Genomic DNA, 16,009 nt, shown 5'->3' with positions numbered 1-16,009 from the left:
ATCCGTTTTTCTGGACTTTTCCACTCACGCGCGCATCTCCGATAACGGTCCTCAATCAGTGACGTCATCTCATAATTGCTCTTGTAGACTGTTGAATGGTGGATTTAATAAAGCGAATTAATGTTATTATTTTTATACTTATTTTATATTATTTTATTATATTATATTTATTATTTCATTATTAACATTTAATGTTTTGTGAACTATTTTATTTGCATTTTATGCTCACTATTAAATTATTATTATTAGTTTTTGTTTTGTTGTTTATATTATTAAAATAAGTGGTGTTGTTCCCATTATTATTAGTAGTAGGCCTATTATTGGTATTATTCTTATTATTGTTACTTGTATGATCGTTATTATTAGCAGTAAAAAAAATCGTACTTTATTATTATTATTATTATTATCATTATTACTCCTTCTTCTTTATTTTGTTATTATTAAAATAATTATTAGCTGTTTTGTTGTTTATTATTAAAATAAGTGGTGTTGTTACTTGTATCATGTGCTAGTAGTAGACCTATTATTTTTGTTGTTACTTGTATCATAATTATTAGTAATTTACAGTAATGTTTTATCGTTCTTATTATTATTATTATTACTCTTCTTCATCATCCTATTATTATTATTATTATTATATTTAATTATTTTATTTTGTTTTGTTTTTTGCTGCTTCTGGTACAATTATTGTTGTTTATATTATTAAAATTATTGTTGTTGCTAGAGGTGGTAATGCTCATTTTATTGTTACTTTATGTTCATCATCATTGACATTATTATTATTATTAGAATTATTATTAGAATGTTTTCATTTTTGTTGGCAGTGTTATATTGTTGTTGTTCAATGTTCATTTACATTATTATTGTTTTTTTGCTACTTCTGGTATAATAATTATTGTTGTTGTTGTTGTTTATATCATTGAAATTGTTGTTGCTAGCAGTGGTATTGCTCATTTAATTGTTACTTTATTATCATCATTGACAATATTATTAATATTATTATTGTAACTACTACTGCTACTACTTTTACTAATCACAATAATATATATATATATATATATATACAGTGTATCACGAAAGTGAGTACACCCCTCACATTTCTGCAAATATTTCATTATATCTTTTCATGGGACAACACTATAGACATGAAACTTGGATATAACTAAGAGTAGTCAGTGTACAACTTGTATAGCAGTGTAGATTTACTGTCTTCTGAAAATAACTCAACACACAGCCATTAATGTCTAAATAGCTGGCAACATAAGTGAGTACACCCCACAGTGAACATGTCCAAATTGTGCCTAAAGTGTCAATATTTTGTGTGACCACCATTATTATCACTGCCTTAACCCTCCTGGGCATGGAATTCACCAGAGCTGCACAGGTTGCTACTGGAATCCTCTTCCACTCCTCCGTGATGACATCACGGAGCTGGTGGATGTTAGACACCTTAAACTCCTCCACCTTCCACTTGAGGATGCGCCACAGGTGCTCAATTGGGTTTAGTCCATCACCTTTACCTTCAGCTTCCTCAGCAAGGCAGTTGTCATCTTGGAGGTTGTGTTTGGGGTCGTTATCCTGTTGGAAAACTGCCATGAGGCCCAGTTTTCGAAGGGAGGGGATCATGCTCTGTTTCAGAATGTCACAGTACATGTTGGAATTCATGTTTCCCTCAATGAACTGCAGCTCCCCAGTGCCAGCAACACTCATGCAGCCCAAGACCATGATGCTACCACCACCATGCTTGACTGTAGGCAAGATACAGTTGTCTTGGTACTTCTCACCAGGGCGCCGCCACACATGCTGGACACCATCTGAGCCAAACAAGTTTATCTTGGTCTCGTCAGACCACAGGGCATTCCAGTAATCCATGTTCTTGGACTGCTTGTCTTCAGCAAACTGTTTGCTGGCTTTCTTGTGCGTCAGCTTCCTTCTGGGATGACGACCATGCAGACCGAGTTGATGCAGTGTGCGGCGTATGGTCTGAGCACTGACAGGCTGACCTCCCACGTCTTCAACCTCTGCAGCAATGCTGGCAGCACTCATGTGTCTATTTTTTAAAGCCAACCTCTGGATATGACGCCGAACACGTGGACTCAACTTCTTTGGTCGACCCTGGCGAAGCCTGTTCCGAGTGGAACCTGTCCTGGAAAACCGCTGTATGACCTTGGCCACCATGCTGTAGCTCAGTTTCAGGGTGTTAGCAATCTTCTTATAGCCCAGGCCATCTTTGTGGAGAGCAACAATTATATTTCTCACATCCTCAGAGAGTTCTTTGCCATGAGGTGCCATGTTGAATATCCAGTGGCCAGTATGAGAGAATTGTACCCAAAACACCAAATTTAACAGCCCTGCTCCCCATTTACACCTGGGACCTTGACACATGACACCAGGGAGGGACAACGACACATTTGGGCACAATTTGGACATGTTCACTGTGGGGTGTACTCACTTATGTTGCCAGCCATTTAGACATTAATGGCTGTGTGTTGAGTTATTTTCAGAAGACAGTAAATCTACACTGCTATACAAGCTGTACACTGACTACTCTAAGTTATATCCAAGTTTCATGTCTATAGTGTTGTCCCATGAAAAGATATAATGAAATATTTGCAGAAATGTGAGGGGTGTACTCACTTTCATGATACACTGTATATATATATATATATATATATATATATATATATATATAATTATGAGAGAAGTGCCATTTTTTGCTTGAGCACCTGCCACTCAAAATCTATGTGCATGTCCCTATGTGGCAGTAGTAGTAGATAAAGTAGATAAAGTTTGCACATGCTATGTGTGAAATAGCTAAATTGATATGAAATGTTAAATATGACTAGCTGCTCAATACAATCACATCATGAGGAGTCAATGAAGTATGATTAATGCCACAGAAACACCTCTTACATTATTAAAAACAAAATCTTATTCCAAAAGCAGATTTTTATAAATTAAAGATACATATGATTCCCCATAAATTACCACTTTAAAGTCAGTGCTTAAATTAATCAACACACTTAGGATAAATGATCATCACACTTTTTACAGTTGCAGAGCATTTAACACACTGATGATTATAAATCCCTTCACAAGAACACACAAAATCATTTCTTCTTTATTTAACTGGTGTTTAGTGGCAATGACAATTTTATCAGCCTTCCACCAACAAATAAAACTGGTGAATTCTACTAGAATCCCCACCACCAGGCTGCCATTAACAGCATGACCGTTTACTCCCAATGTTTGCTTTGTATACTTTTCAATTCTGAAATGATTAACATGAGATTATCTGCTGAATGCAGGTACAAATAGCATAGGTGGACCAATTAACAGTTGTTTTATGGTGATAGGGTGGAAGGAGCTGAAAACAAGATAGCTCCACGTAGAAATTGCATATATTAACCATACGTATATGATGAACTACAAGAAACACTTAGAACTGTATGTAAGTTCAATTTAAAGTAAATGTTAAAATTAGAATTAAAAACACTTTTGATGGACATGTGATTGCTTTGCATGGTTGTATGACAGCCAACAAACAGAGCTCATTTTACAGGTCCAGGTGCAACCTATGGTGCAAATACACTTTCTTAATAACATTGCTTCTTTGTTTATTAGGATTTGAACGTCATGTTTTACACTTTGGTTACATTCAGGACAGAAACAAGAATGGGACATTGTAGCCTAGCGGTTAGGGTACTGGACTAGTAATCAGAAGGTCGCTGATTCAAGCCCCACCACTGCCAGGTTGCTGCTGCCCCCTGAGCATGGCCCTTAACCCTCAATTGCTTAGACTGTATACTGTCACAGTACTGTAAGTCGCGTTGGATAAAGGCGTCTGCTAATTGCAGACACGGGGAGAACATGCAAACTCCACACAGAAAGGACCCGGACCGCCCCACCTGGGGATCAAACCCTGGACCTTCTTGCTGTGAGGGGACAATGTGCTACCCACTGAGCCACCGTGCCGCCCTTCTTAATAACATTCCTGTATTCCAGGATAAGAACGCTGTAATGTATACTAACATCAGTATGAAGTATTAGTAACATCTGTATCAGTAATGTAAATTAACATCAGTATGAAATTAAGCTCCTTTTATGCAGACCCCAATAACCAAATTTAATCATCATCAAAGCTTTATTGGAAGATCTGGAGAGCTGAATGAATGGTACATTAAATCTTAACCTTCTTTACCCCTGAAACAAGCTCTAACCTCCCAGCACAAACCTTTCATGACTATGTTGTTACTATATCACTTGGACTCAATTTCAAGTCCAACCTCAAGTCATCAGCTCAAGTCTAAATCAAGTCAAAATCTAGTTTAAGTCACTTTCATTTCATATCTACGTCCAAAGTCCTTAAGTTGCTAAGTATACAAAGTATTGTATAGGGTATTGACACAGGACAGCAGCTAAATATAAACTTTTTAGCTTATATTAAAGGAACTCTAGATAATGTTATAAAGTACAATAGGCTGTAGGGCTGCATCATGATATGTAGTTGTAAAAATCTAAAGTCAGAAGTCTAAAGCTTTTGTAAAACATCTTGTATTCAGCTTAATTAAGTCCAAGTCCAATATAAGTCAGTACATTAATGGAAAAATATATAGCTCTGAAAAATCAATATTTGTAAAATAATAGCCATAATTATTGATTTCATTGTAGCCATGGGTGATGATCCAATCTTGACTCATAGTCCTTTCATTACCTGATAGTGTCAAAGTGTCTAGAGTTCATCCAGATGCTGAGGAGAGACATTAAACAGATACATATTAGTATTTTAAAAAATATATAAAATGTAGTCTTAACTCTATAACGATTGCTATTCAAATTTATGAATAACAGCAAAATACTGCATAAAAATGAATTGCAGTGGTGTGGCGTGTTTTCGCCGCCAGGGGGCGATGGTGTTAGTTGTGACAATATGGTTTTCTAAATTAAAAGTGGTTAAGGTACTGGATTAGTAATCAGAAGGTTGCCGGTTCAAACCCCATCACTACCAGGTTGCCACTGTTGGGCCTTTGAGCAAAGCTGTTAACCCTCAGTTGCTTAGATTCTGTAGTATCACAACTGTAAGTCGCTTTGGATAAAAGCGTTTGCTAAATGGGGCCAGTGATAGCTTAGTGGTTAAGGTACTGGACTAGTAAACAGAAGGTTGCCGGTTCAAGCCCCGCCACCACCAAGTTGCCATTGTTGGGTCCCTGAGCAAGGCCCTTAACCCTCAATTGCTAATTGTGTTCCGCTCACTGTGTAAGTCGCTTTGGATAAAAGCGTCTGCTAAATGCTGAAAATGTAAATGTAAATGCTGAAAATGTACGACCCCAAATCAGAAAAAGTTGGGCCAGCATGGAAAATGCAAATAATACAAATAAAAAAACACAGAGTTTCTTACATTTACTATTTCAGGCCTGCAACACATTCCAAAAAAGTTGGGACAGCATGGAAAATGCAAATAATACAAATAAAAAAACACAGAGTTTCTTACATTTACTATTACAGGCCTGCAACACATTCCAAAAAAGTTGGGACAGTAAAGCATTTACCACTCTGTAATGTTGCCATTCCTTTTCACCACACGTAAAAGATGTTTTGGCACCGAGGAGACCAAGTGATTTAGTGTTTCAGCTTTTATTTTGCCCCATTCTTCCTGCAAACACGTCTTAAGATGTGCAACAGTACGGGGTCATCGTCTCATTTTTCGTTTCAAAATTCTCCACACATTCTCTATTGGGGACAGGTCAGGACTGCAGGCAGACCAGTCCAGTACCCGTACCCTCTTCTTCCACACCCATGCCTCTGTAATGTGTGCAGCATGTGGTTTTGCATTGTCTTGTTGAAAAATGCATTGACCATGGTTTTGTACCCAACCATGATTACAATCACCTGTTTGGAATTAAATCATTATTTAGTTTTTTCACCCCCCCCCCCCCCCCCCCCCCCCCCAAAAAAAAAATCAAATAAAAGTCAAAGTAAATGTGAACACTGCATTTTCATTTTATTTGCATTTTCCATACTGTCCCAACAAATGCGACTTGCCAAATACCATAATTACCATCTGCTAGTTAGGTCTTTTTCTTTGGCATAACAGTTAGCAAACTTGGAGTGATTGCTAACACATGCTTCATATCTTTTGCTTTAAATGACACAATATAATACCCTATCATTAACTAGAAGAATATGTTAGACATTTAAGGTCAAAAACACTGCTGCTGGCTAATGTTAGCACAATGTTGTGTTTAGGTGTTTAGGTAGTTGGCTAGCCTAGCTAATTACGCTAAAATAGCAAATATTGCTTAAAGAAAGAGCTTGAGGCTAAGTTAAGAGTTCATAAGAAAGGCTGGAGAAGATTAATTAACTAATAAAAGTGTTCTCAGGATGTGTAACGTGTCGTATATGAACATGTCTAGTTTTGTGTGTTCATGTGTGTGTTCATGTGCAACACACACACACACACACACACTTCAAAACAGTGTTTAATCAAAATGTCACCATGTCTTATTTTTATGATTTATATTCAATAACTGCTTTATCCTGGTCAGGGTCACAAGGCAACGAACACACAGTGGTGAGTAGCCATTGGCATGTTTTAGGGAAGTGGGATTTAAACCAAAGTACCTGAAGGAAACCCATGTGGTAACTAAAGAAATTAACCAATAGTAAACCAATGGTAAAAATAGAATCCAGGTCCTAAAAACCAATGTTGTGTGCCACTGAGCTGTCAATATATTAAAATACTACATTATTTACATTGCTACTGGTATTGTGAAAGGGAATGGAAACCTGCAACCTAGAATTGTTATATTCCATCAAGTATCAAAAACAAATACAGTTTCAACTCAGTACGGAGCAGGTATGGCAATGAAGCAGGTAACATGGGTGGGTTCTAAGACCCTGGGTGCAAACCTCACATATCACTCATGTGTTCTCCCCGTGTCCGCGTGGCTTTCCTCCGGGTGCTCCGGTTTCCTCCCACATTCCAAAAAACATGCCACCAGGCTAATTGGAAACACTGAATTGTCCTATAGATACCTAGCCGCTAGATGCACAAACCAGTGCATTGCAGTGCCGGTCCCAAGCCCGGATAAAATAGGGAGGGTTGTGTCAGGAAGGGCATCCGGCGTAAAAATTGTGCCAAATCAAGGCCGATCGTGATCCGCCGAGAGCCGACCCCGCAGCCGAACGGGACAAAGGCCGAGGAAAAGAAAGTTACGAGTGAGTGGTGTGCTGTGATGGCCTGTATGCCAAGATGTATTCCTGCTTTACTCCATCTTTTTCTGGATCACTGAAGATGAACATGACTATCAATAAGTCAAATCCATTTACAATTATTGGAGAATTATTGGAGAATTAATCATCCTGTTGTTTTTATTTGTCTAACTTTTGGATGTTCCTAACGAATGTTTTTCGCCAAAAATATTAGGACCACATCCACCGATCCAAAAAAATGCTGATTTCATAACAATAGTGCATGTTACAATGTTGGGCTGATGGTATTTACTTGTGGTACAAATGTTGAATGTTGATAATGACCTGATGACCTGGCCAAGTACCAAATTGTTAGGGCCAGATGACTGTGTTAATGTATCTTTACAGGCAGCTGAAGTGAGCTACTACTGACAGTGGTCGGGAGGGACAAGCCACACACTACCGACTGGTTGATGGGCAGCCAAGACTCATTGATAACAAATGACATCAAGGTTATGGCATCTGGTACGGAGCAACAAAGGGCTACACAGGTTTAAACTGCAGAGATTTTTAATACTACATTTACATTTTCAGCATTTAGCAGACGCTTTTACCCAAAGCGACTTACAGTATACTGTCTAAGCAATTAAGGGTTAAGGGCCTTGCTCAAGGGGTCAACAGCGACAACCTGGTGGGGTTTGAACCAGCAACCTTCTGCTTACTAGTCCAGTACCTTAACCACTAGGCTACAACTGCCCTAATACTAGTGATAAGGTCAATGTGTCTCTACCCACAGTGCATCAAACCCTTCTGTGTATGATGTTATATAGTCCCAAGACTACTAAGTCGGAGCAATAGAATGTCAGCTAATGTTTTTTCTCAATATTATACATACAGTCACCAGGATGCACTGTAGGACAATCCACCTGCTGGTAATATCCTGCTACCAGAAACCACAGGACTCCTTAAATTTGGCTAATCTAATCTAGTCCTAATAATTTGACTTATTATGTATAGTAGCTAACAACAGCCAATAAAATGAATGTTTTCATTGAGAGTTACTTCAAAACTGATCAAAGGATTCTGAACCATGTACATTTGGAGTCAAATGTTTAAATACACTTGGAAGTGAAAGGGAATTTTCACTTTTTGGCACTCCTGATATTTGGCCCTATTTATATCAACAAAATACAGAAAGGTCACCTTAGGTCAATAGACTTTCTACATCTAGTCCCAGCATATTTTTTGGTATACTCAACATAGATGTATAAAAAGAATAGAAAGACTTCTTGGAATCACTGAAATCTCAAAGACTACCATGACCTACACAATGTCCCTTAAAAGTGTACGTAAACCTCTGACTTTGACTGTAGATAATGACCACTACACTATACGGCCAACAATTTGTGAACACCAATCCATGAGCTTGGTGGACATTCCATTCCAAAACCATTAGCATCAGTATGAAGTTGACCCCCTTGAACCTTAAAACCAAACCCACCACGTCTTCTGGATTGAGGAGTGTCTAAGGTAATTTGTGTCTATTTAGTAAACAGAGCTTTTGTGTTGGAGAAGGCTGACTTGCAATCAACGTACAAATTCACTCTAAAGGTGGAGTTCAGTGGAGTCCGTCAGGGATCTGTGCAGGCCACTGGAAAAACACCAAACTGGTCAAACCCTGTCTTTTGCAAGAGGTTTGAAACATACGATTCATTACAAGAAGTGGTGTCCACATAAGTTTGGCCACATAGTGTACATCTGTGGTTTAAACAGTGTTAACATTAAAATGAAGTCTCAGTTAAGTCTCAGTAAAGACGCCCATCACCTTTGATTCATTAATTTAATCAGAGAAAGTCCATAAAAAAACACATTAAATAAAGAAATAAACAAAAGCAACACCACAGACGGTCTGCATCCCGATGATTCCAAAGGTAATGCATAAGGTAAAGTAAAAATAAAACCAACCGAAAATAGATACTTTGATTTTCCATGTGGTGCACTACTAGTACCAATCATGTTGCAATCAATACAACTGTTCCACATAGAAATAGAAACAAATACGATAAATCGAGTGCTCAGAATAGTTAGTACCACCTGAGATTTCATTAGTTATTGGTTTGGGTTGATGGACCATAGTGGAATTGATGGAGTTGTATGGAGTCAGAATAAGAAAGTGGTTCTGACACCACTTAAAATTATTGACATCTTTAAACTTCACCCACAGACTGGCTTATACAATTCAAAACATGACTTGCTCCATCCCTTCCCATCTTCCAGCCAAAATCACTTGACGGATTCTCCAGACTTTAATACCTTTAGTCCTGGCCCCATAAGACCAGATCGCTTCAGAATGAATCAACTCACTTACTATTCTTGTTCACGGTAATGAACTGAGGTGGTAGAAACTATTGTTTCAAATTAAAGACAAAAAAATTAGAGAAGGTGGATTTGAAAGACACGAAGACACCCTGCACCAACTTGAAAGAAGAAAGGATTGAAGGCACCAGTGAAACGTTTATGCACATATTTGACTTGAAAAATGAGTTGAACATGCTCACTTAACACTAGATTAAAGACTATTTTACATGAGAATTCTTTGAGCTGTAACGTGTAGCCTATACACCGATCAGCCATAACATTAAAACCAGTCCATTTAATCAGCTCCACTTACCATATAGGAGCATTTTGTAGTTCTACAATTACTGACTGTAGTCCATCTGTTTCTCTGCATGCTTTGTTAGCCCCCTTTCATGCTGTTCTTCAATGGTCAGGACTCTCCCAGGACCACCACAGAGCAGGTATTATTTGGGTGGTGGATCATTCTCAGCACTGCAGTGACACTGACATGGTGGTGGTGTGTTAGTGTGTGTTGTGCTGGTATGAGTGGATCAGACACAGCAGCACTGATGGAGTTTTTAAGCACCTCACTTTCATTGCTGGACTGAGAATAGTCCACCAACCAAAAATATCCAGCCAACAGTCTAGAAGATGACCAACTCAAACAGCAGCAATAGATGAGCGATCGATTCTGACTTTACATCTACAAGGTGGACCAACTAGGTAGGAGTGTCTAATAGAGTGGACAGTGACAGCACAACACACACTAACACACCACCACCATGTCATTGTCACTGCAGTGCTGAGATCACCCACTACCTAAATAACAACTGCTCTGTAGTGGTCCAGTGGTGGTCCTGACCATTGAAGAACAGGGTGAAAGCAGGCTAAAAAGGTATGTAGAGAAATAGATGAACTACAGTCAGTAATTGTAGAACTACAAAGTGCTTCTATGTGGTAAGTGGAGCTGATAAAATGGACAGTGTGTGTAGAAACAAGGAGGTGGTTTTAATGTTATGGCTGATCAGTGTATGAAAATCTAAGTTTGTGCAACAAAAATTAATTTGCCAGTTAAATAGTGCCAGCTCAGATCAATGTCGTATTAAAAAAATAAATACAAAAGGACAAAAACCATCACACAATTACACTGGTGCTTTCAGTAAGCAAGAAGTTCATTTCATTTCAGAAAACACCCAGACAGACGATTGGAGAAATTAGATATGATCAAAATATTTAATGCTGCCACACTGCAAGTTTTCTAACAGGTAACCAAGAGCAGTCATCAATTTGAAGAAAGTTCCGGAACCAAGAGAGAAAGCAGAAGGAAAAAGAGGATTCAACACCACCACTACTGACTGGAATTCCTTCATCGAGTTATACCTTGCTCCTGAAGAGAGGCTTGGCGCCGGGGCCACAGTACTCATTGTAGATCAGCTTGAACAGAAACAGATGGAACAGAATGACCAGTGACGCCACGCTGAACCAGAAAAGGAAGGGCAGCCCCGGGTCCTGCTTGGCCATGTGCTCGTCGTGTGCCAGGATGGTCTTGACGTGCAGCGTGTGGCGCAGATCTTGCAGATGCCTCAGATCGGTTGAGATGTAAAGCAGCGGCGTCAGTGGCTGGGTGACCAAAACGGGAAAAACGTGGCCGCGGGGTTCGGATGTCAGCTCCACCGGCTCGCTAATGCACCCGGCTTCGCACGCGTACAGCTTCACCGGCTTGTCCTCGTCCTGCGGTTTCACGGAGACGTGCAGAGAGGGCCGGCCCTCTGCGTCGGCCACTACGGAGAGGCTGATCCGGTCGCGATGGTACCGGAGGCCCCGCAGCGAGTAGCTGTTGTGCAGGACGCTCGGCTCAGCCTGAAACTGTAAATGGTTCTCGGTGAACTGCAGCCCGCCGAAGCTCAGAGTCACCGCCTGCATCATGCCGTGAGCGCCCGCCGACACCAGGGCCTTGCAGGCTCGTTTCTGGAGGGTCAGCGTCCAGAGATTGACCAGCTGCAGGAGGGCGGCGGGGCCGGTCACGCGCTCGGGCCACAGGTTCTCGGCGTGCATGGTGGCGTGGCCGCTGAAGCAGTGGTCGGCGTAGTTCAGGCTAGACTCGAGCTTCTCGCGCTCCTCTGGGTTAAGGCTGCTCTCCAGTAGGGGCGCCGTGGACGTGGAGAGGATGTAGTAGAGTGTGGTGTTAACCGTACGGCTTGACGGTGTGTGGGCATCTGTGATTTTTCGGATCTCAATACCTAGAAGAGGAGATGAGAGGGGATCAGTCAAATTTGGACATGTATAGTAGTACTATAAATACACCGATCAGCCATAACATTAAAACCACCTCCTTGTTTCTACACTCACTGTTTATTTTATCGGCTCCACTTACCATATAGAATCACTTTGTACTTCTACAATTACTGACTGTAGTCCATCTGTTTCTCTACATACTTTTTTAGCCTGCTTTTACCCTGTTCTTCAATGGTCAGGACCCCCACAGGACCACTACAGAGCAGGTATTATTTGGGTGGTGGATCATTCTCAGCACTGCAGTGACACTGACATGGTGGTGGTGTGTTAGTGTGTGTTGTGCTGGTATGAGTCGATCAGACACGGCAGCACTGCTGGAGTTTTTAAATACCGTGTCCACTCACTGTCCACTCTATTAGACACTCCTACCTAGTTGGTCCACCTTGTAGATGTAAAGTCAGAGACGATCGCTCATCTATTGCTGCTGTTTGAGTTGGTCATCTTCTAGACCTTCATCAGCGGGCACAGGACGCTGCCCACGGGGTACTGTTGGCTGTGAGGTGTTTAAAAACTCCAGCAGTGCTGCTGTGTCTGATCCACTCATACCAGCACAACACACACTAACACACCACCACCATGTCAGTGTCACTGCAGTGCTGAGAACGATCCACCACCTAAATAATGCCTGCTCTGTAGAGGTCCTGACCATTGAAGAACAGGGTAAAAGCAGGCTAAAAAAGTATGCAGAGAAACAGATGGACTACAGTCAGTAATTGTAGAACTACAAAGTGCTTCTATATGGTAAGTGGAGCTGATAAAATGAACAGTGAGTGTAGAAACAAGACGGTGGTTTTAATGTTATGGCTGATCGGTGTATATTTACAAGATAGAATTTACTTGGTCATATTTTCTTTATACTTTGTCAGTTATGTGTTTAAAATAATAAACATATCACAGACTGTTTAAACTGTCCATTGCTCATAACTATGAGTTTAGCCACACCCGATGTTAACAGGTGCATAAACTCAATTATACAAATGTAATTTGACACTTCCAAATTTGAGGCAACACTTAGGGGAGAGTATTATTTGATCCAGCAGGACTGTGCATAAAGTTCTAAAAACACTTTATATAGTCTGCACAGAGCACTGGTCTTGACCTCACTAAACACTGTTGGGATAAATTGGAATGTCAATTGTGAGCCAGGCCTTCTCATGTATCATAATGTAATGGGAAATATCCCAATATCAGTATCCCTTCACCCAGCTCGGTGAATATGGAGGTCAACTCTAATACAACAAAAAGTCTTAAGAAGGTTTGATTGACTTGCCAGAAATGAAAAAATCCGTCCACACTTGCTGATGCTCCTGCACCATGTCCTCCAAATTCACTCTCAGGACCTCCACCATCTCTTTTTTGACCGCATCTCGGAGCTTGTTCATGGTCTCCTCTACCTTGTAGGGCTCGATAGGCTCTGAGGTGTGAATCACACTTACTATATTTTCAGCGTACTCTGATTTTGCAGAGACCTGAAAGTGTGCGTTGAGTCGTTTTGTTGCCACAGCCAGCAACACTGTGTCCTTCTTCTCAGTCAGAACCTTTCCTGTGGACAGCGTGAACTCCTTATCTTCCATCTTCTCTGCTGTGCTCCTGAATGACGACGGGTCCACGAAGGCTTCGATCGATACCCCTTTGTCTGTCGGATTGCTGACGTGAACACGCTGTATGTAGACGTTCGGTCTGCTTCGGTGGGCTATGTATTCTTCCCTAATGATGATGCAGTCTCGAGACGCCTGAGAATTACCGATCAGGACGCAGCGTGAAGAAAGCACAGAGCCTTTGCGATACCATACCATCTTCACCTGGGCTTCGGATTGCTTGGCGGGAACCTGCAATTGCACTATGGGGGAATATTCGGTCTGGTGGATCGGAGCCGATCCGGGCAGGGACGACGACGCCACCCAGAGCTTGTTGGAATCCACGTCCACTAGGATGTGTCCGTTTCCGGTAACGAACGGCAACGGTACATTCGTCTGAGGCGAATTTAGGATGCCTTCTCCTTGTTCGACGAGCTGCGTCCATCGGTTGACGTCGGTCTGCAGGCAGATCCCGGCGGCGCCTCCCGTGCTCCTGAATAAACTGGGGAACTTGAGGAGGCCGTCGGCACTCCGGTACCAGTAGAAGATTAGGAAGAGAAGCAGGACGACTAAGACACGTCTCGCCCAGCTGCTCGAGAGCAGACTGGGTAGTGCTTTTAATCTCTGTTGAAGCCACATGGTTTCAATCCCAATTGACGTCGCACCTGTGGCCAATAAAAAATAGGGTAAATAAAGTCAAAGTCGTTTTTAGATTACTTCCTGGCTGGAATAGATGGGAGTGGCACAATGTCTGAGCAGTGTAAAAAAAAAAAATATATATATATATATATATACTATACTGCTGGTATTTTAAGCATGTAGTCTAAAATTTAGCAGAACTTAGTATCAGTAAAACAAGATACACCCAATTTATTAGGCATATTAATCACAAATGAGTTGAATAATTAAATGTCATATTTTTACCTAGCAAGCTGTCACCTAACGTGTCTTATACTATTGTCAGTAAAAAATCGAATAATATTTGACCCTAATAATCAATATAACGTTTAAAAATGTATTTTTGTAAAGTGTAGGTCCAGGCTAGCAATCACCTGACTGATCAGACATTACAATGCAGCTAGCTAAACAGCTAACCTTGTCTATTCAACATGACTTTACTTCACAATTTCTAACGTTTTTATCAGCAACAACACAGTCCTTCGATTATGTTAAAGTTCTCTAAATTTTATCCGACTTTCTTCCGCACATAATTCCACTGAAACTTCATTTTGACTGCAACGTTCAGCTTCTGCTACAGATCAACACATCCGAGTTGACATTACAGCTTTGGTAAACCGCCGCAAAGCAGCTCGGAGATGTCGCACTGCAAAGCAAAGGCGACGCCACAGAGAAGGAGCGCTCGTGATCGCTGATCTGAGATCGGCTGTTTTGTCCTTCTCCTTCCAACGAAAGCGAGTCATTTTATTCAGCGCTGCTCTGAGATCAGTGATGTGTGCCAGCTTTGAAAGGAACACGTTACGACGGTTTGAATCGCTCGAAGCTTCTCGCATTTGTACTTGCACACTGGCGTACTAAGTAGTATGTCAAATCAGGACGCCACAAGTAACAGCGATACTACTTTCTAATACTAGTCAGTGGCGTAGTATGCACACTTGGACGACTCAAACGTTTACATACACTTGAACGGGGCTTGACTTGGCAACCACCTTTTCTATTCCGGAATGATTAGAACACACACTTTTACCATATAGAAGCACTTTGTAGCTCTACAATTACTGACTGTCGTCCATCTGTTTCTCTGCATACTTTTTTAGCCTGCTTTTACCCCGTTCTTTAATGGTCAGGACCCCCACATGACCACTACAGAGCAGGTATTATTTGGGTGGTGGATCATTCTCAGTACTGCAGTGACACTGACATGGTGGTGGTGTGTTAGTGTGTGTTGTGCTGGTATGAGAGGATAAGACAGCAATGCTTCTGAAGTTTTTAAACACCTCACTGTCACTGCTGGACTGAGAATAGTCCACCAACCAAAATTATCCAGCCAACAGCGCCCCGTGAGTAGCGTCCTGTGACCACTGATGAAGGTCTCAAAGATGACCAACTCAAACAGCAGCGATAGGTGAGCGATCGTCTCTGACTTTACATCTACTAAAGGTGGACTAACTAGGTAGGAGTGTCTAATAGAGTGGACAGTGAGTGGACACGGTATTTAAAAACTCCAGCAGGACTGCTGTGTCAGATCCACTCATACCAGCACAACACACACTAACACACCAGCACCATGTCATTGTCACTAGTGCTGAGAATGATCCACCACCTAAATAATACTTGACCATTGACGAACAGCATGAAAGGGGGCTAACAAAGCATGCAGAGAAACAGATGGACTACAGTTAGTAATTGTAGAACTAGAAAGTGCTTCTATATGGTAAGTGGAGCTAATAAAATGGACAGTGAGTGTAGAAACAAGGAGGTGATTTTAATGTTATGGTTGATCAGTGTATATTATATATATATATATATATATATATATATATATATATATATATATATATAATATAATGCTATTTATCTTTCTTTATCCATATAAATGGATTTGTAGTATTAGAAGTGTAGGAAGCTTTGTATACATTTGAGAAATTGGA

At 40.7% G+C, this 16,009-nt stretch overlaps 1 protein-coding gene across 1 annotated transcript; it reads right to left on the bottom strand.

The window, feature by feature from the left end:
- Positions 1 to 2,931: 2,931 nt before the first annotated feature.
- On the bottom strand, positions 2,932 to 14,135 carry kiaa2013 (KIAA2013 ortholog). Its single transcript, XM_062999139.1, has 3 exons — positions 13,094 to 14,135; positions 10,909 to 11,768; positions 2,932 to 4,750 (listed from the first exon to the last, which is right to left on the bottom strand). Exons 1-3 carry the CDS (start codon positions 14,037 to 14,039, stop codon positions 4,733 to 4,735), a joined length of 1,824 nt encoding a protein of 607 aa, XP_062855209.1. The 5' UTR covers positions 14,040 to 14,135; the 3' UTR covers positions 2,932 to 4,732.
- Between the last annotated feature and the right edge of the window lie 1,874 nt (positions 14,136 to 16,009).

This window comes from Trichomycterus rosablanca, chromosome 7, assembly GCF_030014385.1.
Source record: "Trichomycterus rosablanca isolate fTriRos1 chromosome 7, fTriRos1.hap1, whole genome shotgun sequence".
Taxonomy (NCBI): Eukaryota; Metazoa; Chordata; class Actinopteri; order Siluriformes; family Trichomycteridae; genus Trichomycterus; species Trichomycterus rosablanca.
Note: the sequence above shows the minus strand (reverse complement) of the source record. Positions and strands in the feature narration are given on the sequence as shown.

Excerpts from the sequence above, each read along its gene's own strand:
- kiaa2013 (XM_062999139.1), bottom strand. The coding sequence starts at position 14,039 with ATGTGGCTTCAACAGAGATTAAAAGCACTACCCAGTCTGCTCTCGAGC. Across the intron at positions 11,769-13,093 it reads GACGGATTTTTTCATTTCTG|GTATTGAGATCCGAAAAATC; the intron begins GCAAGTCAATCA and ends CTCCTCTTCTAG.